At 36.9% G+C, this 24,989-nt stretch overlaps 1 protein-coding gene across 6 annotated transcripts in view; it reads left to right on the forward strand.

Moving 5' to 3' along the window:
* Positions 1-24,989, forward strand: part of RAB28 (RAB28, member RAS oncogene family) — a 115,011-nt gene that overhangs the window by 15,298 nt on the left and 74,724 nt on the right. For all 6 annotated transcript variants that reach the window (XM_058723080.1, XM_058723079.1, XM_058723083.1 and 3 more), the window contains exon 4: positions 7,341-7,470. In XM_058723080.1, the coding sequence (XP_058579063.1) occupies positions 7,341-7,470 (130 nt within the window). The remainder of the gene's footprint in view (positions 1-7,340; positions 7,471-24,989) is intronic.

Consider the following 24,989-nt stretch of genomic DNA (forward strand, 5'->3'; position numbering starts at 1 on the left):
GTCTCTCTCTGTCCCAAAAATAAATAAAAAACGTTGAAAAAAAAAAAAAGATGAATGGTAGATAGGAGGGTGATAAAAGCCCATCAGGGACAGGAGACGTGATGATGGATTTCGATGGCCACCGGCTTGCCAAGAAAATGACTTCCAGCAGTTCCTGGTAGATTCTTCATGGGTTTCCCCTGTTGCCAAGATGTGTTGCATTTCTGAGGGAGTTACACCTTCTTGTGGCTGAGAGGATTCTGATAGTTTTCTGGAAGCAGTCAGAAGAGGTCTGGATTGATGGATGTGGGGAGATACTTAGGCATTGGGGGTGCTTGTGTTCTAGGCTCCTGAAGAGGTGAGTACTTAGAGGTCTGGCTCTGGGGTAGACTACAAAGGAATTAAACTGGAAATCAGCACTTGAAAGATAGCTGGAAAAACTCAAAATCTATGAAGATTTAAAAACATGTTTTTCAATAACAGAAGTCTCCAGAGAAGTTTTAAAATATCTTAAATTAATAAAAATTGTGGGAGATAGCAAAAACAGTGCTTAGAGGAAAATGAATAGCAGTGAATATATATATTAGAAGAGAAGAATCATCAGTAATCTAAGCTTCTACTTTGAGAAACTGAGAAAGAAAAGCAATTTAAGCTTAATGAAAGCAGAACCAAAAAATAATAAAAACTAGAGGAGAGCTCAGTGAAATTTAAAAAAAAAGAAAATAATGGAGAAAATCAATAAAACCAAAAGCTGGGAAACCTCTAGCCAGGTTAACCAAAAAAAAAAAAAAAAAAAAAAAAAGAGAGAGAGAGAGAGAGAGGAAACACAAATTAATGAGGGACCATCGCTACTAATCCCATAGGCATTAAAAGAATAATAAGGGAGTAACATAAATAACCCTATGGCCAAAAATTTGCTCATGTAGATGAAATAGACCAGTCCTTTGAAAGACACAAACTACCAACACTCATACAAGCAGCCTGACTCCCAGGCTTGGTATGATTTCCAGTCTTATAAATTTGTTAATGTGTGTTCTGTGGCCCAGAATGTCATCTGACTTGGTGCATATTTCATGTGAGTTAATTGTGAGTTAATTGATTTTCTCCTTGCTTAATGTAAAAGTCAATGAAAAAGGGGCATTGAAGTCTCCAACAATGCTAGTGGATCTGCAGATTTACAGTTCTGTCAGTTTGCCATTACATATTTTGATAGTCTGTTGTTAGGTGGGTATACATAAAGGGTTGTTATGTCTTCTTGGAGAATTAACTCCTTTATCATTGTGCCAATTTCTGTACCTAATAACTTTCCTTATTCTGAAGTCTGCTTTGTCTGAAATGAATACGAGTATGCCAGTTTTGTTTTCATTAGTGTTAGCATGGTATTTCTCTATTCCTTTACTTTTAATTTGTGTCTTTATATATAAAGAGAATTTCCTGTAGTCATCGTATAGTTGAATCTTGGTTTTTCATCTGTTCTGATGATCTGTCCTTTAATTGATATATTTGGATCATTCACATTTAAAGTGATAATTGATGCATTTTGGTTCATTTCTATCATATTTGTTTTTTATTTATGTTTGTCTTTTGTTTCTTTTTCCTTTTCTCTTTCTCTTACTGTTTTATTTGAGCATTTTACCTTCTCTCTTAGCCTGTTAGTTATACTTGAACAATTTTTTTTAGCAATTGCTCTAGCATTTCCAGTATACATTTTTAACTAGTTTAAGTCCACCTTCATCTGACACTGTATTGTTTTGCATGTAGTTCAGATACTTCATGAACGCATATTCTGCATTCATCCCTCTTGTCCCTGTGACACTGCTGTCATTCATTTCACTCACCCATATGTTATAATCACTCAATACATTGTTAGTATTGTTACTTTAAACTGTTGTATTTTAGATTAGTTAAAAATAAGAAAATAAATGCTTTTGTTTTATCTTTACTTATTCCTTTTCTGAAATTCTCCTTTTCTTTTTTTTTTTTTTTTTAAATTTTTTTAACGTTTATTTATTTTTGAGACAGAGAGAGACACAGCATGAACGGGGGAGGGGCAGAGAGAGAGGGAGACACAGAATCGGAAACAGGCTCCAGGCTCTGAGCCATCAGCCCAGAGCCCGACGCGGGGCTCAAACTCACGGACCGCGAGATCGTGACCTGAGCTGAAGTCGGACGCTTAACCGACTGAGCCACCCAGGCGCCCCTGAAATTCTCCTTTTCTTAATGTAGAAATGAGTTTCTGACCCATATCATATCGATTCTTTCTCCCTCAAGGGCCTCTTTTTTTTTGTTTAAAAAAAAATTTTTTTTAATGTTTATTTATTTTTGAGAGATAGAGACAGAGCATGAGCAGGGAAGGGGCAGAGAGAGAGGGAGACACAGAATCTGAAGCAGGCTCCAGGCTCCGAGCTGTCAGTACACAGCCCGACGCGGGGCTTGAACTCATGAACCATGAGATCATGACCTGAGCCCAAGTCAGATGCTCAACCAACTGAGCCACCCAGGCACCCCCTCAGGGGCCTTTTTTAACATTTTCTCTGGGGCAGTCTTGTTAGCTCTGACTTCTCTCAGGTTTTGTTTATCTGAGAAAGTCTATTTCTCCCCCACTTATAAAGGATAATTTTACATATAGAATTCTAGATTGGTCTTTTCCTTTCTTTCAACACTTTAAATATTTCACTCCGTTCTTTTCTTATATGGTTTCTGATAAGAAATTCACTGTAGTTCTTATCCTTGTTCCTCAGTAGATAACATATTCCCTCTCACCACCCCTTCCCTACCCCTAGACTTCTTTCAAGATTTTCTCTTTGTGTTTTGTTTTACACAGTTTGGATGTATGCTGTGCGTACATGTAGATTTTTTGGGTATTTATCCTACTTGGTGTTTTCTGAGATTTCTACATCAGCGGTGTGGTGTCTTTAATTGATTTTGGCCACTTCTTGGCCATTATTACTTCAGATATTTCTTAAGCTCTGTTCTCTTTTCTCTTCTGGTGTTCCAGTTATATGTATGATATACAAATCAGAATTGTCACATAGTTTTTTAATGTTCTGTTTTATTCATTCTTTTTTCTCTTTGCATTTCAGTTTTGGAAATTTCTATTAGCTTATCTTCAGGCTCATGGATTCTTTCCTAGGCTGTGTCTAGTCTACTGATGAGACCCATCAGTGGCATTCTTCATTTCTGTTACAGTGTTTTTGATAGCTAGCATTTTCTTTTTGTTATCCTTTAGTGTTTCCATCTCTTTCTGTACCTTATCTACCTGTTCTTGTGTGTTGTCTACCTTTTGTACTAGAACCTTTAAAATATTTATCATAGTTGTTTTAAAGTCATCATCTGATCATTCCAAAATCTGTATCATATTTGAGTCTTACTCATATTCTAAGGCTTACTTTTTCTCTTCAAAGTGCCTTTTAATGTGCCTTCTAATTTTCTGTTGAAGGCTAGATAAGAACTCAGGTAAATAGGCCTTTAGTGTGGAGCTTTATGTTAATTGGCCAGGAGTTGGTCTGCGTTTAATGTTTGCTGAGGCTCTAGGTTCCAGAGACGTCAAATTCCTCTAGTGTCCTTGTTTTTTTTCTCCCTGTCCTTTTAGACATCTCAAAGCACTCTTCCTCAGTTGAAGTTTATGTTTTGCAGCTCTTTCAAATGTAGTATAGTACTATTATGCCGGAGCCCAGTTGGTGTCGTCGTGAAGTGTAGGGAGGGGGAGGGAATTCTCTCATTCTGTGCTCTTATGACTAAGTCATAGCCTTATGGTGGGCCTGTGTCCCTGGGCTGTGACCTTCACAGGTATTTATTAGCTCTTCCCACTTAGGTGACACAGGATGGCTAGAAGGAGCTAGAGATGGGAACTTGTCCTACCCCCATGTGATATAAGACACTCATTAAGCTTTATTCCTGGGCAGTGTGCCTTTTTTATGGCTAATACTCTGGGCATATTTACAGTGGTAATGTCTCCCTCCCCATGTCAGAGCCATGTGGGGATCTTTCTTGATTCTACCGAGAGGATGTGGTAGGGTTTCTGGAGGTAAAATCCATGAAAGTGTGGGGGTACCCCCACAGACTATGTCGCCTGGTAGTTGTTCATTCTCACAGTGGAACACAGGCAGCCTGCACCAGTTTATCAAAATTACCGTTTAAATGTTCCCACCGTTTCCTGGCTATGGTGGCTTCTGTGCCAGGTTAGCATATTTGGGCTGTGACTCTTTGGATTCACCTGTCTCCCCAGATTTCAGGGTGGCGATTTACCCTGCAAACTCAGCTCTCTGTTTTGTCCAGAAGAGTCATTGATTTTGTTTGTTTAGATTTTTTCTTACTGTAAAGACAGACATGATGACTTCTTGGGTCTTTACGTGTCAGAATTGAAGCTGAAAGTTCTAGAACTTTTTTGTGTTTTGATGTCTTTCTGGTTTTCCCATTTCCCTTTTTGGATTTTGACCACATTGGTATAGGTTAGAACTGATGAAAAATTGCCATATTAGGAGCAAAGATGGAATCATAGTTTTTACATTAAGTGGTATTGAGAATGGGGTATATGATGTTTGGTTTGTGGATAGCTAGATTAATGAAAGGCATTTAACCTTTTGCCTTTCTCATGACTTCTGGAAGATTCATACTTATTGATCTCTGAAAAATACTGACACACACTGGTTTAGCTCTGGAATTGGCCAGCTTTTCCTTAGAGAGCCAGACAGGAAATATTTTAGGTATCACAGGCCGTACTGGCTCTGTTGCAGCCACTCAACTCTCCAGTGGTAGTACAGAAGCAGCCCTTGATAATACTTAACCAGGTAAGTATGACTATATCTCAATAAAAGCTTATTCACAAATATGGGCTTTGAACTGAGTTTGACTTGGGGACCATAGTTCACTGACTTCTGGTATATAATAGATACCTATTCTAAGCTTAGTGTTTAGTTTTTATTCTAAGCTCTGGTCTAGTACTGATCATTAAGGGTTGTGGCCATGTTTTATTTGCATCATATGCACGTACTGGCCCATGTTGAGATGAAGATTTTCACATATTGATTTAGAAGGGTTCCAAACATCTTAAGGTTTAAGACTCATCGTGGGTCAGCGGCTCAATCTATGAGTTACAAAAACTATCACAGAGTTGCCTTGAAAATGTGATTCTTACTCACTCAGAATAATAAAAATTCCCAGTATTTGTGTGGTATGTTAGTTTTTAAATAAATCTTTTTGTTACTTCCCATAATCGCTTAGACATGGCAGCTATCATCAAGGTAGATTACAGAAGCGTTGCTCAAGATCAGTGGATTGGTAGGGCCAGGCCAGGACTGCAGCCCAGCGGCGATCTGACTTCCAGGGCAGAGCTCCTTCAACACAATATGTGACATCATTTGAGTCAACTGAAGGTGGAGTCAGTCGTTGGAAGATTAGCTTCCTCTCTTCCTCTCTTCCTCTCTTCCTCTCTTCCTCTCTTCCTCTCTTCCTCTCTATACGTGCTGCCAAAATGAGTACTGAAGATTAGTTTTCTTCAGAGGCCAGTTCTGGGGCGTTATTCTTAATAAGAAAAGTGGGCTTGTGCTGATTATTTCAAATAATTCTATTGCTGGGCATTATTTCAAAGCATTTAGGAAGACAGAAAGAAGTGTCGAAGCTACCAAAATGAATCAGACGAAGTGATTTTGCATAAAAATTATAGAATATTTAAACTGGAAGGGATGTTAGAGACCATTGACTTTCAGTGATCTAATTTTAGAGGCAAACAACCTGAGACCCAGAGGAGCTAAGTGACTTAGGGGCCAGTGTAATTTAATAAAAGAACATGGTCCTAGAAGGTTATAATAGTAGTATGCTATTCTCTGGCTTGAGAAAGGCAGTTGTTAAATTTTCGGGAATTTTTGTGAGCCAGTCGTTAAATACATTCATGATTAAAAATACATAAACTCATCAATTATATTAAAAACGAAGATATATGCTCAAAATTCATCACTTACTAATCATTTTACTGTATATTTTCTTAAGTAGGTTCTTGAAATTATTGATGTCTAATGTACCTGTATGGTTCAGATGCAATATGGCGATGTCCTACCCAGCTTTGTTGAGTGAAGTGACATTGATAGCTTGAAAATGGCCACAGGGGAGTATTTGTACCACAGAAATAGGCAAATGAGACAAATAACACTCTACCCTTCCCGACCCCCACCACGGCGCTAGCCAGTTTATTAATATTTACCAGCATATCACTGGTCATTACTTTTGTGTTCTATACTTGTCTGTTTATGTGCCTGGCTGCAAGACTGAGTTTCTTGAGGTTTGGAATTTATATCCTTAGGACCCAGCACAATGCTTGGCATATAGTTGGCAGACAAATGCTTATAGATGCATGAGTAGACTTTATATTCACACAGTCCTTGATTCAGATCTGGCTTCCTCACCTACCCTAGTGGTAGTGGTATGTGACCTAAGTATGGGTGACCTTTGTTATTGTAGCCTCTCCTTATTAGTAAAATGAGAATAAGAGTTAGCAGCATTAGATGATTATTGTAAAGACTAATGAAAAGATCTAAATATATGTCTAGATGGATAGTAGGTACAAAAATGTAGTAAAAGTTGGTGATTATATCCTAAGAAGGAGGAGACGTAAATGCTATTAGGGTCCAGACTTAGACTATATGCAGAGCTTTGTATTAAGTGTTTGACCACGAACTGGATGAGAATCAAGAATGTGGCACTGTTATTTTTGTGTGTGTACATACTTCTCCTTCCCACACAAAATAATGGGATATATTAAAAGGAATATGATATATAAGAGGCAGGAAGCAATCCCTCTGTTATATTTGGCTTTGTTCAGGCTCTTATTACAGTATCATGTCCAGTTTTACATTGCTCATTTTAAAGAGGATGTCAAAAAACTGTATGTAGTGTGTCCTGGGAAGAACCCAACAACTATGATTAAAGGGATAGAAAATAGGTCCTTTGAGGCAAGTTTAAGGAATTGAGTTTGTTTATTCTGGAAAGGAGATGGTAAAGGAGTCACTTAACTATCTTCAAGTACATGAAGGGTTATTACAAGGAGGATACCCCAGTGTTGTTCTCCAAATGCACAGAGGACCAAAAGAGGAAATCGACTTACTTCATTTAAAGAAAATTGTGTTAAACACTAAAATTGACTATCAAGGGATGTCATGGAATCTCATTTTTGAAAATATTTAGAAAGAGCAGCAGCAGATGGTTATTTACTGGAAGGTTTACATGTTTGACCTCATGAAAGTAACAGGCAGGATTGTAGACCTTTGCAGCCTTTTCACCCATGATAGGATTTTTTCGTATTTGTGGTAGCTCACCACGTCTATGCCAGGTATCTTACAAAAAGTTCTGTAACTCTTTTGTGACAGGGAATCCTGTTGGTATATGATATTACAAATTATCAAAGCTTTGAGAATTTAGAAGATTGGTATTCTGTGGTGAAGAAAGTGAGCGAGGAGTCAGAGACTCAGCCGCTGGTTGCCTTGGTGGGCAATAAAAGTAAGTCATTAATGCTTCTTTCTGTATCGTTGTTTATCTGCCTATCCTTTAGTCTTTGTTCCTAAACAAATTTTGATGTGTAGAAACATAAAAGATACAGCTTTCCTGGAGTAAGTAAATTGCTTGAAGAGAAAGTTTGCATGGATGTATACGATCTTTTCAGTGACAGTTCTGATGCTTGATCTCACTGCCCTGCTGCTTTGGCCGATTCCCGTTAAGGTAAGTTCTGTTCTGACAGTGTGTGTTTTGGCTTCCTGTGGTCTAAGGAAGCAGCACGGGCTATTAAGAACAGCAACACAGCTGCAGATTTTATGATATTGCACTGCAGCTTCAGCTCTGCCCCAGAGATTTTGAGAGAGAGATTTCATTAAATGATCGCCCGTTGTAGTTGGAAGAGAGCAGCGTCGGGTGGAGTTTTGGGTGTGTGGTTCCTTGCTCCTGTTTTCTCGCAAACGTCTCTCTAAATTTTGAGATTAGTTCTAAAGTACAGATAATTTCTTGTGTTGTTTTGTTTTTTGAGAAAGAGTGTATTGGGGGAGGAGTCGTGTGTGGTGAAAAGGGTGGATAATTTTTGAGATCTGTCAGCTGGGCTATTATATACGGCGTATAAAATTATAAGGCTGAATTTTGTACAGGACTGTTGGTTCATAGTCCTGCAGTGCAGTTACCTGGAGAAGGAGACCTTAATAAGGGTTTTTAAATATATAAAATATTATAATATGACCTAATCTTCTACAACTATTTGAGGTCACAAAAAGAGAAAATGAATTTAAATTATACCATGGAGGATTTAGGTCAGGAAGAGTTTCCTGACTACAAGCGTTGTTAAACCAATACCCAAGTATACTACCAAGAGAATTATCTTCTCCAAAGGTCTTTAAAAGTATAGTGCGTTTTTTTTTGGTCTGTAATTATTTAGGAAATAGTACTTCCTGAAGGACTAAACCAAGATTTCTTCATTATGTGGTTTTGCACACTTAGATGAACATTTAATAAATCCAAGCCTTACTTTAAAACCATTACAAAACAGGTGTGGATATCATTTCTCTGAAGAGTTAAAAATACAAATTTTATAATAGTGTCTAGAAAAATAGTATTACAGATCATGAAATGGATGCCTTGGGTACAGTTTTTTTTTAAGTTTTAGGTGAATTTTACTTTTCTGTTCCGTAAATAATTCTAATTGAGTGAATCTGATGCTTTTCAATTCATTGAAATTCCCCTTTAGAAATCATAAGTTTTGGTGACCTTACCTTCTATTTCTGAGTGCAGCTTTTCATTTTAGGAGACCCATCCTTTCTTCCTTCCTTCCTTCCTTCCTTCCTTCCTTCCTTCCTTCCTTCCTTCCTTCCTTCCTTCCTTCCTTTCTTTCAACGTTTATTTTTGAGAGAGAGACAGACAGAGAGAAACACAGAATCTGAAGCAGGCTCCAGGCTCTGAGCTGTCAGTGCAGGGCTCGATGTGAGGCTCAAACTCATGAACCCTGAGATCATGACCTGAGCTGAAGTCGGACGATTAACCGACTGAGCCACCCAGGTGCCCCTAAAATTGTTTGTGTTTTTATGAAAATATAGTAAACAGAAATTTGGACTGAAGATTGAGGATACTCTTAGGTAAGGATGAATTATAGGTTTATTTTTACTAAAAATTGTGTTTTATTATGTTTAAATATAAAGAGTACCTAGAGTAGGTTAATGAAGTAGCCAGTAGAGGAAGAGATTTGCTTTAATGAAATAGAATTAGTAATGACTAAATTATTTCAGTGTATAATACTTAAAACAAGTTTATTTTTTCCATATTCTGAAAGGCTGTAAGACACTAGTTAGTGATTTTTTTTTTTTTGTAGTGTAGAAGACTTCAAATGAAGTATTGAGTCATGGTTAAGATCATAGGACTTTGAATTTAGAGACTGCTTTTACAAGGCCAGGTTTTTTCACTTAACAGCAGTGTGCCATCAGATAGGTTACTTTATATCTTTATACCTCAGTTTCCTCATCTGCAGGTAAAGATAGTAGTTTCTGTCTGATAAGGTTAAAGATTAAGTGAGATTTACATGGAAAGTGCTTAGCATGAGGTCTGTATACTGTAAATGCTCAGTAACTATTATCATCATTATTATTATTAATCACAATAGCCTTTAAGAAACACTGACTATAGCTTCAATTTGAGTGATCACAAATTACAAATTAGTACAGCTGAAACAGACATCTTACAAAAGTGGCCTGGAGGAAATGGGTCCTAGAGAATTCCTTTGTCACTATCTTATGCCTCATTTATTTCTTAAAAAAAAAATTTTTTTTTAAGTTTATGTATTTTAAGAAAGAGAGGCACATGGGGTGGGGGCAGAGAGAGAATCCCCAGCAATCTGCACTGAAAGTGCAGAGCCCGATGTGGAACTTGAACTCACGAACCGTGAGATCATGACCTGAGCCAAAATTAAGAGTCTGATGCTTAACCGATTGAGCCACCCAGGCGCCCCCGCTCCTTTTTTTTTTTTTTTTTTTAGATTGATACATCTTGTACCGTAAGATGGGTAGGGCGATTCAGTTCAGCAAACACTCTTGAGTGCCATTTATGTGTATTCAGTTAGTCATTGTTAATTTGCACAAAGTTTGAGCTAGAGTGCTTTTAAGTAGTGAAAGGGCCTGTTAACCTTACTCTTAGTTTTTTGGGGTTTTTTTTTTTTTTTTTTTTTTTTTTTCTTTCTTTTTTTTTTTTTTTTTAAGCTGACTTCAAGTTTTCTAAAAACTTGACTGCCTTTCTTTTGCTCTGTTTGGTTGTTGGGATTAATAAATACAATTATGTCCAAATCTTCATGGAAGGCCCTACTTTTTCCTAGCAAGGTAAATATAAATTCCTTCTAGGTCTTTTCCAAAATGGGAAAGAGGGTAAGTCAACTGTTTATTCTGTGTATTTTACAGAAGTTCTGTTGAACTTTGATCGTGTCTGTAGCCCGATGTGGGGGGAGATGACTGATAGGCACCTGGAAACAATGATGTTACCATCTAAAGGCAATTTCTGCAATTCACAGAGCCATGTTTACCAGGTCTGATACCTGGTTTCCTGCTTTTGAAAGTCTTGGTCTCCCACTTGACCAGAGCCTACACTGCAGAACCTGGGGGTTTTCCATTCATGTCCTCTTTATGGGCTTATTACAGGTGCACCTGGCCATGGCCTAACACTGCACCATCGCCTCTCACACGAATACTGCAGTAGCTTGCTAACTGTCCCTCCTGCTTCTAGCTTTGCTCTCGTACTATCCAGTTCTCTAATGGCAAATCATGGTATGCCTCTTCTAGTGCTTTCTCATCACACCTAAAATGAAACCTAAACTCTTCATCCAGGTTTACCAGACACTAGGTGATCCGGCTCCTACCTGCCTCTTAGACTTAGTCTGTGTGTTCCCTTGCCCACTCTGTGCTAAGACACACTTGTATTTTTTCCTCTACTTTAACATTCCAAGTTAATTTGTATCGTAGGGTTTCTTCTGCTCGAAGTACTTTTCTCTTCTGCTCTTTACTTGATTGGCTCCATTTTATCATTTGAATCACATCTTAGATGTCATCTCCTCAGAGTTGCTTTTCTTGACCACTCAGTGTAAACGAGCTATGTAGTCCCTTTGTCTCAGGACATCCTGTTTCACTTCTCTGTGTCACCTCAGTGCCATCTGATGTTTCTTGTTTGTTTCCTGTCTGTCTTTCCCTGCTAAAATCTAAGCTTAATGAAGCATAGGGACCTCATCGCTTAGAATAGTGCCTGAATGAATGAATACTGAATGAATGAATAAAAGCCTTTTCATGAAGCCTCTGTTGGAATTAGAAGTGTTTATGGCCTGGGATGTGTTATTAAGGGAAAATGGTTTTCTTAATGAGGAAAAATACATACGTAGATACAGGGAATCTATTAGATGGCCTTCAGGCCCGGCTGGCCTACTGAATTCCACTTGGGTGAATAATGTCAGAGAGTTTCTTAGGAAATATTTTGAAGTTATATTATGCTGGATTATGTTCAAGATAAAATGTCATAGATTTTATATCATGATTTTAGGTTAAATAAGTACAAAAGAATTAAGAATTTTGCTTTTTCCTAAAGTGACCTTTATGTAATGATAGAAAACCTACGCTTTTTACTTTTTATTTTTAATTTTTTTGTTTAATTTCAAAAACCATCTGCATTGAAGTAACAGTTTTCATGTTTCTTTCAGTGTTTCAGGGAAGGTTCACATTGAAATTAAATGAACATTCAGGAATATTCATTTTTTTGGAATTAATTTTAAATTCAATCCATGTTGTTATAAGCACATGGCATTTTAATTTGTCATTTTCTTATTTTCTATCTTTAAGCTGTTATGTTTTCCTACTATCTGATCCATCAGCTAGTTTCTCCCCTGACTAGCTAACATTCTCGGTTGGATAGATTGTAAACAGAAATTAACAGGGGTTGCATAGAAGCTGCCCTCTTCTTGATTTATAGTTTCTTAGTCAGTGGAGGGGTGGTGGTTATCAGTAACTTGTATTGGGGGTAGGAATTATCACGCTCCAAGATAGAGTGGATAGATGAATGATTTCTGCTCTTAAAGATATTAACCAGATCCTTTCCCAAATAAAGACTAATAACTCAGATTTTTAAACAATCTTCATGACAGATGAGGGCATCGAGAAGAGTGCATCAACACTAATTAACAATGTTGAGTGTATATTCTTCTTAACAGTGATTGATTGTTCTTGGAGTACTATCTCTGCCCAGGAAGTGATGTGTTACACTGCGAGGTTCAAAGGTCACATTTTAATGTACTCTGTAGTTGTGTTCCCTGAACTCAATGGAAATGTATTAGTAAAACAAGTACATTTCAGGTTGGAAAATTTAACTGATACCCTCAATAAAATTATGACAATTTTTTTAAAGATTATTTTTAGTGGTAGAGGAGTGTGAAGAAATGGTTATGCATCCGGCTTGAAAAGTTTCATGGGGATTTACATAAAAGTGCTTGCCTATACTGTGACTTTTTGAGTCTTCAAAAATCCTTATTTTATCTGGAGAGTAGAAATAGGAAACTGTGAGGTAGGTGACATTTACTCTGATTCCTAAGTTAAAGAGTTCGTATCAACTTCTGTAAAATTTACCATCTACAGTATTATAACAAAGTGAACGAGTGAGTCATTATCAGTTTGCTTAAGAGAATTTGTAATTTATAAAGCATGAATCAAAACTCTTGAAGATTTGAAAAATTCATTCTGTTTATACATTGTGAATTAAAACATTCCACCTCTTTGCCCATTTGTTTTAATACTTTGGTTCTTTTTTGTTCTGGGAATAGTAATCCCAAAGTATCAGATCCAAGTGTCTTTTTCAGATGGACTTTATATTTTTGTTTCTATTGCTTCTTCTTTTTTTTTTTTCCCCTCTCTTTATATGTAAATTTGTTTAACTGGAGCTATGGTTATTTGCTAGTAGGTGCTGAAAGCATCTGATTCTGATAGTGACAGCATCAGTATTTTGTGTACTGAGAGTGAGCAGGGAAGGGGCAGAGAGAGGGAATCCCTGTGTTGACAGCCCGGCGCCTGACACAGGGCTTGATCTAACAAACTGTGAGATGATGACCTAAGCCGAAATCAAGAGTTGGATGCTTAACCAACTGAGCCACCCAGGCGCCCCTAATACATGCTCTTAAAACTATTCTTTTACATGATACTTGACACTTCTGCTGAACTTTCAGAACATTTTGATAGTATTTCCAGTTTAATTGGTGGAGTTGTTTCCTCAAATGCATAAGCTTGCATTTAGACTGGTGTTAGGACTGGTAATTATTGGGGAACAAAATGTCAGATGAGTGCTTTTTCATAATACTAATCAAAAATCATTTTCACCTGACAATTGTTGCAGTGATGTTACTATGTCATTTCAGAGTAACTTTTTTTTAGATAGTCTACTTCAAACCATTTGACAGTATTGTAATTTCCTCAGCCTGAGAAGTATTAAGATTTCTGTGGTTTTGCTTTGTTTGGGGCAATTATGTAAGCATTGTATATAACAATAGGTTTATATGATTTCTGTCCATCTTCTTGTCATGATAGAGTTTATTAAATGCTAAAGAAAGGATCATCCACTTTACTTTTTATTTCTTTTATGATGAATCTCTGATTTTAAAAATTAGAAGAAATTATAAAATATTAAACTTAATTTTAATCTATTAAAAGTTAAAAAATATATAGCATTGTAAAATGTATAAATTAAACTTTTATTGGTATAAAAACAGATTTTGTGAAAAGATTTAAAATTTTCATTAATGTAATTTAAGTCCCTTTAGTAATTTAAATTTATTCACAGTAATTGAGGAACAAATCCAATATAGATTAAAGGAACATTTATAGGGAGGATCAGAAAACTTTAGCTTCTGTGCTAGGGCTGTCATTTTATCTGGTTATGTCACCTTGGGCAGTTTACCTAATCACTTAGGATCATCCTCATGTATAAAATGAAGGATTATACTCGGTAATCATAAGCACCTTCCATTCCTAAAATACAATGGCCCAAACATGTCCAGTAATAAGTCTGCTTAATTGAACATATTTACTGCCATATATATTTTTTTCTAATTTGTTTAATGTTTATTTATTTTGAGAGAGAGAACACTCACATACAAGCGAGCAGAAGAGAGGCACAGAGAAAGAGAGAGAGGGAGAGAGAGAGAATCCCAAGCAGGTCCTCCCACTGTTAGTGCAGAGCCCAATGTGGGGCTTGAACTCATGAACCATGAGATCATGACCTGATCTGAAATCAAGAGTAGGATGCTTAACCGACTGAGCCACCCGGGCATCCCTGCCATATAATTTTTTTTTTTTAACGTTTATTTATTTTTGAGACAGAGAGAGACAGAGCATGAACGGGGGAGGGTCAGAGAGAGAGGGAGACACAGAATCTGAAGCAGACTGCAGGCTCTGACCTGTCAGCACAGAGCCTAGTGCGGGGCTCGAACTCACGGACCGCGAGATCATGACCTGAGCTGAAGTTGGACACTTAACCGACTGAGCCACCCAGGTGCCCCCCTGCCATATAATTTTAAGAGAGTTTAATTTTAACTTTATGTGTATTGTAAACACTGTCTTCTTATCTTTGCAGAGATGGTTTCTTAGGTCATTTTATTCACTTGTTAGATTATTAAGAATCTATTTTCTTTATACATGGATAAGTGCCCATACCTAATAATAACAATAATAAATCTAGCTAAGATTTATTGACTTCTTACTACTTGCCAAGCACACCCTGGAACTATGGTCAACTTTGGAGTGTTTTGGGGGCTCTAAAAATAGCATTTCTTCTTAATTTAAAATTGTTCTTGAAGTTAGATTTAATTATTTTTTATATTCTATGACATTTTCTCAAATTTCACATGAATGTGTAGTTTTGCAGTATAAATAGAGCAATTCAGCATGTATTTCCTTTTTTTTTTTTTTTTTTTTTTTTTTTTGCTTTCTTATGTCTTCTTTCATTCATTTCATTTAAAAGTTAGTGATTGAGCCCATACCTGTCTAGATGTTAGGGATACAGAAATGAAGAGACAAACTTTTTTGCCCTCATCTAGCCTGGTTCCAGTAGAAGAAGGTAGTAAATAAGTAAATCAGAAAATATATAATATGTTAAATGATGGTAAGTTTTGCATAGACAAAGCAGGAAAGGGAGAAAAAGGAAGACTTGGAAGAGGGTGTTAAGATTTTAAATATGGTAGCAAGGAAAGTTTGAGAAGATGACATTTGAACAAAGAGATAAAGGAAGAGACAGAGAGTGCCATGTAGATATTTGGATGAAGAGTTTCCACGGCTCCTGGGTGGCTCATTCGGTTGGGTGTCCGACTTTGGCTCAGGTAATGATCTCATGGCTCTGGAGTTCGAGCCCCGCATCAGGCTCTGTGCTGAAAACTTGGAGCCTGGAGCCTGCTTCAGATTCTGTGCCTCCCTCTTTTTCTGCTCCTCCCCTGCTTACGTTCTCTCTCTCTCTTTCTCTCAAAAAAAAAAAAAAAAAAAAAAAAAAGAAAAGATTTTTCCAAGTAGGAGGAAGAGTAGGAACAGAGCCCTGAGGTAGTATTTTGTTCTTGATTTTGTTTTTTCTCCCTAGGAGCTATAAAGAGGGAGTGTGTGTGTGTGTGTGTGTGTGTGTGTGTGTGTGTGTGTGTAGGTAGCAATTAGTAGGGAATAGTCAGCGAAAGAATAGTGTAGGACATGAAACTAGATATAAAGAGGGAAGGATCTAGGAAGAGGACAAATCAGGAACAGCTTTGTAGGCCACTGTCAGGGCTTCAACTTTTACTGTGTGTGAGATGGAAACCCAGTGAGGGATTTCAGCAGAGTGAAGTGATTTAACTTGAAAGGATCACTGCAGTTCTTGTTTTGAGAATTTACTACAGTGGGTAAGAATGGAAACAAAGTAAACAGATAGGAGACTGGACATATTTCAGGTGAGAAGTAATGGTGGCATAGACTAGGGTTACAGCAGTGCAAGTGGTGGAGAAAATGAGTTGGTTTCTGGATATATTTTGAAGGGACAGGTGATGGATTTTCTCATAGGTTGGCTGTGGAGTAGAGGAGAGAGGAGGCAAGATAATGCCAAGAGTTTTGGCCTAGGCGTTTGGAATGCTGAAGCTCAGGTTACTGACGTCAGAAATTGAGTGCAGGAAGAACAGATTTGGGTGAGGATCTCAAGTTTCCTTTTGGACATGTTAAGTGTGAGGTACTTCTATTAAGCATCTCTGTGGAGCTACTTAATAGGTAGTTGGATATATGAGTCCGGAGTTCAGAGGCAAGAGAAGGTCTAGAGATAAAAGTCTGGGAGTCAACAGCATATTGATGATATTTAAATCCTTGAGACTGGATGAACTTTACATAGGAGTGAGTATAAAAAGGGAAGAATTACAGAGATTAATCCTTGGGGTACAGCCATGTTTTAAAGCTTGGGGAAATAAAGAGAGATCAGCAAAGGAATTGGCATGTGGCTGGCTAGTGGAGATACGAGGAAAGTCTGAGAGTGAAGTATCCTGGAAGCCACATGTGAAGGTGTTCTAAGAAGGGAGTGATCAACAGGTGAGCTCTAAGAATGGTTATTAGATTAAGCACACTGAGGGGATTGGTGATCACCTTGGCAAATAGATTCATCGGAGTGGTGGGGGTGAGAGCTGAGTATGGTGAGTTGGGGAGAGAAAGGAAGACAATGGGTTGTAGATGACGAATACAAGCAACATGTATATGTAATGCCAGTCTACAAGGGAAGTGACACATGGGGCAGCAGCTGGAGGGAATGTGGGTCAGAACTCTTTGGTGTTGTTTTTAAAGGATGGGAGAGATTACAGCATGTTTTGTGTTTATGGGAGGAGAGAGACAGACATGGAGGTATGTGTGCAAACACTTGATGATTAAGCACGTCTTAGGTCTTCTTTTGTTGTTTTAGCCCTGATTCTATTTTTAGATACAATTTTGAATGAGTCAGCTCCACTCCTTAATCTTCAGTCTATTGCACTGATTCTGATTTAGTGAAAAAGTAGAACATGAGGGGTTTGTGAGGACTTTCCCAAATCTTAAACTCATCTTAGAGGGTTGAGAGACACGAACAAATAGAATAGGAGTAGGACAGAATGCTAGGTAGTTTCTTGCTTGATTTTAATAATTATTAGCTATTTCTTGCTTTTTAAACTCTGAGATTCTTCTGAAAAAGTCACCTTTTTTCCGAATACACGTTTCCTCCCCCTACCCCCTTTGCAGTTATCCAGGTGTTCTGTCATTGAAGCTCCATGAAGGCAGAGACTGCTTTGTTCACGGCTGTCTCTCTAGTATCTATCTAGCTTAGTCCCTGAACACCCGAAGTGCTCAGTAGATACTTGTTATGAATGACTTGAAAAGTATTCATTCTCTACTGAATGAATAGTGAAAAACGGAACTATGGACTTTTTGAGATGATAAAGTGAAAATAATACTGTTCTTCCAGCTTTTGTGTAATGCTGAGCCCAGGTTTTTGAATCAGAAGAGGAGTTTAATAATGACAGACTCATTTCATGCTTATGAGTCACTATCACATCAGACCAGGCAAGACACCTGCCACGTTACACATGTAGTTCTTTTGAAAACCAAACTCCTAACTTTAACTAATCTCTTAATTTTCACACAAAATTTTCGTTTAAAAAAGATGAGAAATTGTATTTTCCCTTATAGATATTTACTTTATAGTGCGTTCTGGCACGTTAATATTGTCCATACAGTGGTTAAGGGCACAGACTTCTAAGTAAGACCACTTAAGTTCAGATATGGGCTCACTTATTAATTGTTGACCATGGTAATGTACTCACTTCTTTGTAGCTCGATTTTCTCATCTGTAAAGTGGGAATAATTTACAGGGAGGTTGTTGCAAGACTTATTTATATAAAGCTCCCAGAACCAATGCCTGTATGTAACAGGTGCTTTGTGTTAGTTGTCATTATTGTGTCTCCTACTGTGTCCTCAAATTCTGTCTTCTAATTATGGATAATGGGAGGAAGTATTGCTAGGTATATATAATTTTTTACTTTAAGGATTTAAAAGTCAAGACCATTAAAAATCATGTGAAATGTCTCTGAAATACATAGTGATTAAAATTTCAGTTATTATTAATATTTGGAAGCCAGTCTTCATTTAGCTTATATTTTAGAAATACATTTTTCTGAAAAATTATTTAAACTCAGTGGAGGTGATAGGATTTTGATATCTAATCTTAATGGTCAAAGCTGATGTATAGTTGCCATGAATTTTATCTCAAGTTTATTTTGCTATGTAGACATATGTCTAATAAAAAAAAAGATGCTGCATAAACCATCGTTTGAGTTTCAATGTGCTTCTGTTTTTGGTGGAGGTATAAATGTTATTTCTGGCCGTGTCCTTCATACTTAGCTCTTCTTACAACAAATGGAAAGGCCTTAATTGTACCTAAGGGAATAGTTAATCCACAGTGGACATATGGTGGACAAAAGCCGAGTCTAGTGAATGAAATAAAATTATAAATGGTAAACATGTGAATGCTTGCAAAGTCTGGCAGCCATGAAGGATGGAGTATTGTTTGAGATTAGCAAATTTGTGTGCAGCATAATAATTCTTTTCTTGACATGTTTGGATTGTACAGGTTTATAGAAATTCGATTAAAAGATTCTTATATATAAAGCATATTTGTCTCTTTTATTGTTCATTAAGCTTTGTGATATGACTTTGATGTCAACAATAGAGGCTGATGATCTCACATTTTTGGAAAGTTACTGCTCTTTTGATTGGGGGCAGTTAATTAGCATTAACCCAGAACAGCTCTTGGGCTTTATGGATTTGAGCATTATATGTGGTTGCACTGCTCCAGCAAAAGGTTAAGTATTAATGGAAAACGGTCACAGCCCTTTTACTTAAAGAAAACATGTTACTTGTACGTTTTCTTTTGATTTTACTTTTACAGTTACATTGAATGTCTTCATTCATTTAGCCATCCATAAAGCAAATATTGTTGCACACGCAGTGGATAATAAGTCTTTTTAGGACTACTTGTGTGGTATGTCACAGATCATTAACTGCAAGTAACCACCTGACTTAAGGGAAGCCTGGAAGCATCATTATAGTGAAATAAGCTTTTATTTAGGTATCACTGCAGCACATTGATTTATTGAAATGTCACCAGTTGCTACTGTGAAAATATATTCTCGTTATCATTCAGGGAAGGGTAGAGATTAACTGCTGTAGACTGTAAAAGAGATCTATTGCTGACAATGGAAAAAAATAAAAAATGAAAAAAATGTTATGTGGTCTGTATTTGATCTAATAATTACTTTTAAAGAAGTAATTAGGTAATTAGGCTAAGTTAGGTGATTCTTTAGGATGCTTTCAAGTCTGTGTGTGCTTCTACATATGTTTTGCTTTCTCCCTAATTTGAAATACCTTTAAGTTAAGCAACATAGAAAGGCAGCAGCAAACTTCATTATAACAGTCCATAAAGTAGTAAGTTCTTTCTGTGAGCACATGGCTGCTTTCTAGGCAAATATATCATGGATCCTACTTTCAGGAAATTTCAGGTCTTGTTGTGGAAGTGAGATTAACATAAAAAGTACAAAGGAAAGACAACATATAATTTGGTACTGTCGTATCAGTGGGAGGGAAAAATTGCCACCTAAGGATTAAGAGGAATGTGTAACTCACACTGAGTCTTTGCAAAAGTAGTAGGGTTTGGATATATAAATGGAAGGACTGAAATTCAGGCAAAATGTTAACATTTTAAGATAAAGTGTATTTAGGGAGAATTTGACAGAATCTTGAATCCTTAATTATTTGATTCATTTAATAGAGTCTATGTCAGGTATTTACTATTTTTCAAAGCAGTATAAGCTATGTGTCAATTTGATTTTATTTGGGCTTTATTATTAAAATCATAGTAAAAATTACATTATAGCTTTTGGCATTTTGCTGCCACACACACACACACACACACAGTGCTTAGGTGGGTAGCTTACTGTTCCTTTTGGACTAATGCTGAGTTGTTTGAATATAGTGATGGTATGGTGTTTCCTTTTATAGAACATTTGTTATGTGCCAGGCATTCATGCGAAGTGATATCCCTTTATGACTGAGGAAGCAATCTCAGAGACGGTAGATTGGTTGTTGTTAGATAGCTAGTAGGAGGTGGAGCTGAGAGTTGAACTCAGCTGTTTGCCTCTTGAAGACCTTCACTCCTTTCCATTTTGTTACAGCTGTTTTGAGCCAATTCAAGGATATCTATCCATATGGAACTTAACGTTGGCTCTTTTGCAATTAAATAAAAAAAAACACTAAAGAAACATATGTATACATATACCATAACACAAAAAGCTGGTAGAAAGTTAACTTTTGCTTTAGGGATGTGGAATTTACTATTTCTAAAGCCATGCTGCACCCAAAATAATTCAGCTTCTTGGGAAGGATGTCCAGAGCCCTTTTACACACTTATGTCTCCAAAGAACTCATTTTAGTTTCTTGAAATAGGAGTTCTATTTCTCTATTTTGTTTTTGTTTCCATGCTAAGAAAATCTAAATAACTGAAAAATATTAGAGCCTGGGTTAATTTGGCAGGGTTGCCATAATGAAGTACATCGGACTGGGTGGTTTAAGCAACAGAAATTTACTTCTTCACAGTTCTGGAGACTACAAGTCCAGAATCAAGGTTTCCTTTTGAGACCTGTCTCCTTGGCTTGCAGCTGGCTGGCAGTCATCTCCCTTCGTCTTCACATGTTCTTGCCTCTGTGCACGTCTGTATCTTAGTCTCCTGTGAGGACACCAGTCAGAGTGGATTAGGGTCCATCCGTAGGACCTTGATTTTACCTTCTTACTTTACAGGCTCTATCTCCGAACAGAGTCACATTCTGAGGAACAAGAGAATTAGAACTTGAACATATGAATTCGTGGGGATGGGGGTGACACAGTTAAGCCCCAAACAGAACCATTATGTTTAATATGTTGGAAGTAAATCTCAAAGAATTATAGAAGTTGAAACTAGAAGAATCTAGAACTTTTTTAATTTTGTTATTTTACTTACTAATGAGAAAACCAAAATTAGAGCTCTTTTAGAAACATGAAAATTAGTGGGAATTTACAAATTACCTTTGAATATTTTTTTTTTTTTAATTTTTTTTTTCAACGTTTTTTATTTTATTTTTGGGACAGAGAGAGACAGAGCATGAACGGGGGAGGGGCAGAGAGAGAGGGAGACACAGAATCGGAAACAGGCTCCAGGCTCCGAGCCATCAGCCCAGAGCCTGATGCGGGGCTCGAACTCACGGACCGCGAGATCGTGACCTGGCTGAAGTCGGACGCTTAACCGACTGCGCCACCCAGGCGCCCCAACCTTTGAATATTTAGTATATAAAAATGTGGTTTATTGTGGTGATGAATCAGATTATTTAAATAACTTTTTTGTTTGGTACTAGGAGAATCAAATGCACATACTTTGCAAATTAAGGAAGAATACTTCTAAAAGTAAATGGTGCCCTCCCTCTTTTTTTCTGTTCCAGTACTTCTAAAAATATAATGGAAGCCAAAGGAAGGGTGATAGTGAATTGATTTACAGAAATACAGTATTACATATGACTTTTAGAAACATATTTAACATTCAAATGTACTTTTTTTTTTTTTAATGAGTATGTAGGTTTAATTACAGAAGCTTGGTTTTTTACCTCTTTTTGAACTAACGCTTTTCTATGGATTTTTCTCAAATTTAATAAATGTGTAATATGGAACTATAAATTTTAAATAATTTTTGGTAGATGATGAGGTACAAATGAACTATACAAGAAGCTACTGGGTACTTACTAAAAGTAACTGTGTTTTTAAGAAGTACTTCGTATTATAATCTATCAGTTTCTATATGATCAAAGATTCTGATGTTGATCCCTCCTCTCCCCTCTCCTCTCCTCTCTTCCAGTGTAATGTGTAGTGTTGTATAACTGTCAGGGGTACAGTATAGCAGTTCATCCATTAGTGCCCATATATTACTCAGTGCCCATCAGGGTATGTGTATGCTTAATCCCCTTTACCTATTTCACCACCCCCTCCCCCATCTACCTCTCCTCTAGTAACCCTCTGTTTGTTCTCTATAGTGAGGAGTCTATTTTTTTGGCTTGTCTCTTGTTTGTTTGTTTGTTTGTTTTGTTTCTTAAGTTCCACATATGAGTAAAATCACGGAATTTTCTTTCTTTGGCTTATTTCATTAAGCCATCTGTATAGATCCACCCATGTTGTTGCAAATGGGAAGGTTTCATTCTTCTTAATGGCTGAATTATTTATATATGTGTGTGTATACACACGCGCGCGTGCACACACACACACACACACACACACACCCCACGTGTTCTTTATCCATATTCATCTATCAGTGGGCATTTAGGCTGCTTCCGTAATTTGGTTATTATAAATAATGCTGCAGTAAGCATAGAGGTACATATATCTCTTCAAATTAGTGTTTTTATATTCTTTGGGTAAATACCCAGTAGTATGACTATTGGATCATAGGGTAGTTCTATTTTTAATTTTTCAAGGAACCTCCATACTGTCTTTCACAGTGGCTACACTAGTTTGCATTCCCACCAGCAGTGCACAGGGGTTCCTTTTTCTCCACATCCTCACCAACAATTGTTTCCTGTGTTTTATATTTTAGCTATGTGTGATATCTCATGTGGTTTTGATTTGCATTTCCCTGATCACAAGTGATGTTGAGCATCTTTTCATATATCTGTTAGTCATCTGGATATCTTCTTTGGAGGAATGTCTGTTCATGTCCTCTGCGCATTGTTTAATTGGATTATTTGGGTTTTGGCTGTTGAGTTGTAAAAGTTCTTTTTTTTTTTTTTTTTTAAGCTTATTTATTTTGAGAAAGAGACAGTGAGTGGCGGAGGGACAAAGAGGGAGAGAGAATCCCAAGCAGCCTCCCTGCTGCTAGCGTAGAGCCCAATGTAGGGCTCAATCCCATGAACCATAAGATCATGACCTGAGCTGAAATCGAGTCAGATGTTTAAGCAAGTGAGACACCTGGGCACCCTGAGTTGTTTAAGTTCTTTGTATATTTTGAATGCTAATCCTCTATCGGATATGTCATTTGTAAATATCCTCTCCCATTCGGTACGTCATCTTTTGGTTTTAGTTAGCTTTTTATTTTGATGTAGTCCCAATAGTTTATTTGCTTTTGTTTCCCTTGCCTCAGGAGACATATCTGGAAAGATGTTATTATGGCCGATGTCAGAGAAATACCTGCCTGTGGTGTCTTCTAGGAATTTTATGGTTTCAGGTCTCACGTTTAGGTCCTTAATCCATTTTGAGGGTGTGTGTGTGTGTGTGTGTGTGTGTGTGTGTGTGTGTGGTGTAAGAAAGTGGTCCAGTTTCATTCTTTTGCATGTAGCTGTCCAGTTTTCCCAACGATATTTGTTGAAGGAACAGTAGTTGTTTTTTCAAGTAAATCATCACAGAAAAAATTTTCTGGTGCAATAAAGGCAGTCATGGCACACTTGATGTAATCAGTTGTGCTTTGTATTACAAATAATTTAGTAATAATAAGGCAAATCTATGTATGTAATGTATGATAACTATATAATGTACTATATGTCTATATAAAATATTACCTTGTATTCTGATTGGCTTTCTAAAGAGAGAGAGAAATGAGTGGAGATTCAGTAAGTGCTTTGGGAATTGTGCATACATAATTGTGTTTGATGGCATTATTCATCGCATATTGCATTGGAAAAAAAATTGAGGATTAAAAGAGGCTCTGGGAGTCTTGTATGCACGATTTAAAGTTTTGTCGTCCATGTATTAGTTCAGATTGTTAAAATAAGAATCAAAACACCTCTTATTAGTCCAAGAGACCATATAGTATCTTATGCTTTTATAGTTTTTTTCCCTTTTATTGTTTTAAGATGCTGTAGTTTTAGGATCTTTTTTTTTTTTTGTTTGTTTTGAGATATAATTCATATACCATAAGATTTGCCATTTTAAAGTATATAGTTTTTAGACTATCTACTAGGTTATGCAACCATTGTCACTATCGAATTTCAGAACATTTCTGTTACCCCAAAAAAGAAACTCTTTGCCCATTAGTACTCATTGCCCTTTTCCCTTCTTCCCCCTTCCATTCCTAGCCCCTGGCAAGTACTAATCAACTTTCCATCTCTGTGGGTTTGCTTATTCTGGGTATTTCTTACAAATGAATCATGAAATATGTGGCCTTTGTTTCTGGGTTTTTCACTTAATGATGACGTTTTCATGGTACTCTGTTATAATGGGTATCACTACTTCATTTCTGTTTATGGTTGAAGAATATTGCTTTATGTGGAGACACTTTACCACATTTTGTTTATTCATTTATCAGGTGATGGACACTGGCTTGTTTCTAAGTTTTGGCTATCATAAATAATGCTGTTATGAACATTTGTGCACAAGTTTTTGTGTAGACCTGTTTTTCATTTCTCTTGGGAAGATCCTTAGGAATGGAATTGTTGGGTCATATTTGAGGAAGTGTTTGAGGAATTGCCAAGCTACTTTTTACAGCAGCCGCCCCATTTTACACTTCTACCAGCCATGTATGAGGGCTGCAGTTTCTCTACATCATTACCAGCACTTGTTATTCTCATTTTTTAATAGCTATCCTAGTGTATTTTCTGAAATATTTCATTGTGGTTTTGATTTGCATTTCCCTAACGATTAATGATGTTAGGTATCTTTCAATGTACTTAATGTCTATTTGCAGATCTTCTTTGGAGAGAGACATATTTCAGATCATTTGCCCATTTTTTAAATTGGGTTAACTTTAAAAAAATTATTTCTTTAAATTTAAGTGAGTTAACATACAGTGTAGTCTTGGCTTCAGGAATAGAACCCAGTGAGTCATCACTTCCATATGACACCAGGTGCTCAACTCAACAAGTGCCCTCCTTAATGCCCATCACCCATTTAGCCCATCCCCCCACCCATATCCCCTTCAGCAACCCCCGGTTTGTTCTCTACATTTAA

The sequence above is a fragment of the Neofelis nebulosa genome, chromosome 3, assembly GCF_028018385.1.
Source record: "Neofelis nebulosa isolate mNeoNeb1 chromosome 3, mNeoNeb1.pri, whole genome shotgun sequence".
Lineage (NCBI taxonomy): Eukaryota > Metazoa > Chordata > Mammalia > Carnivora > Felidae > Neofelis > Neofelis nebulosa.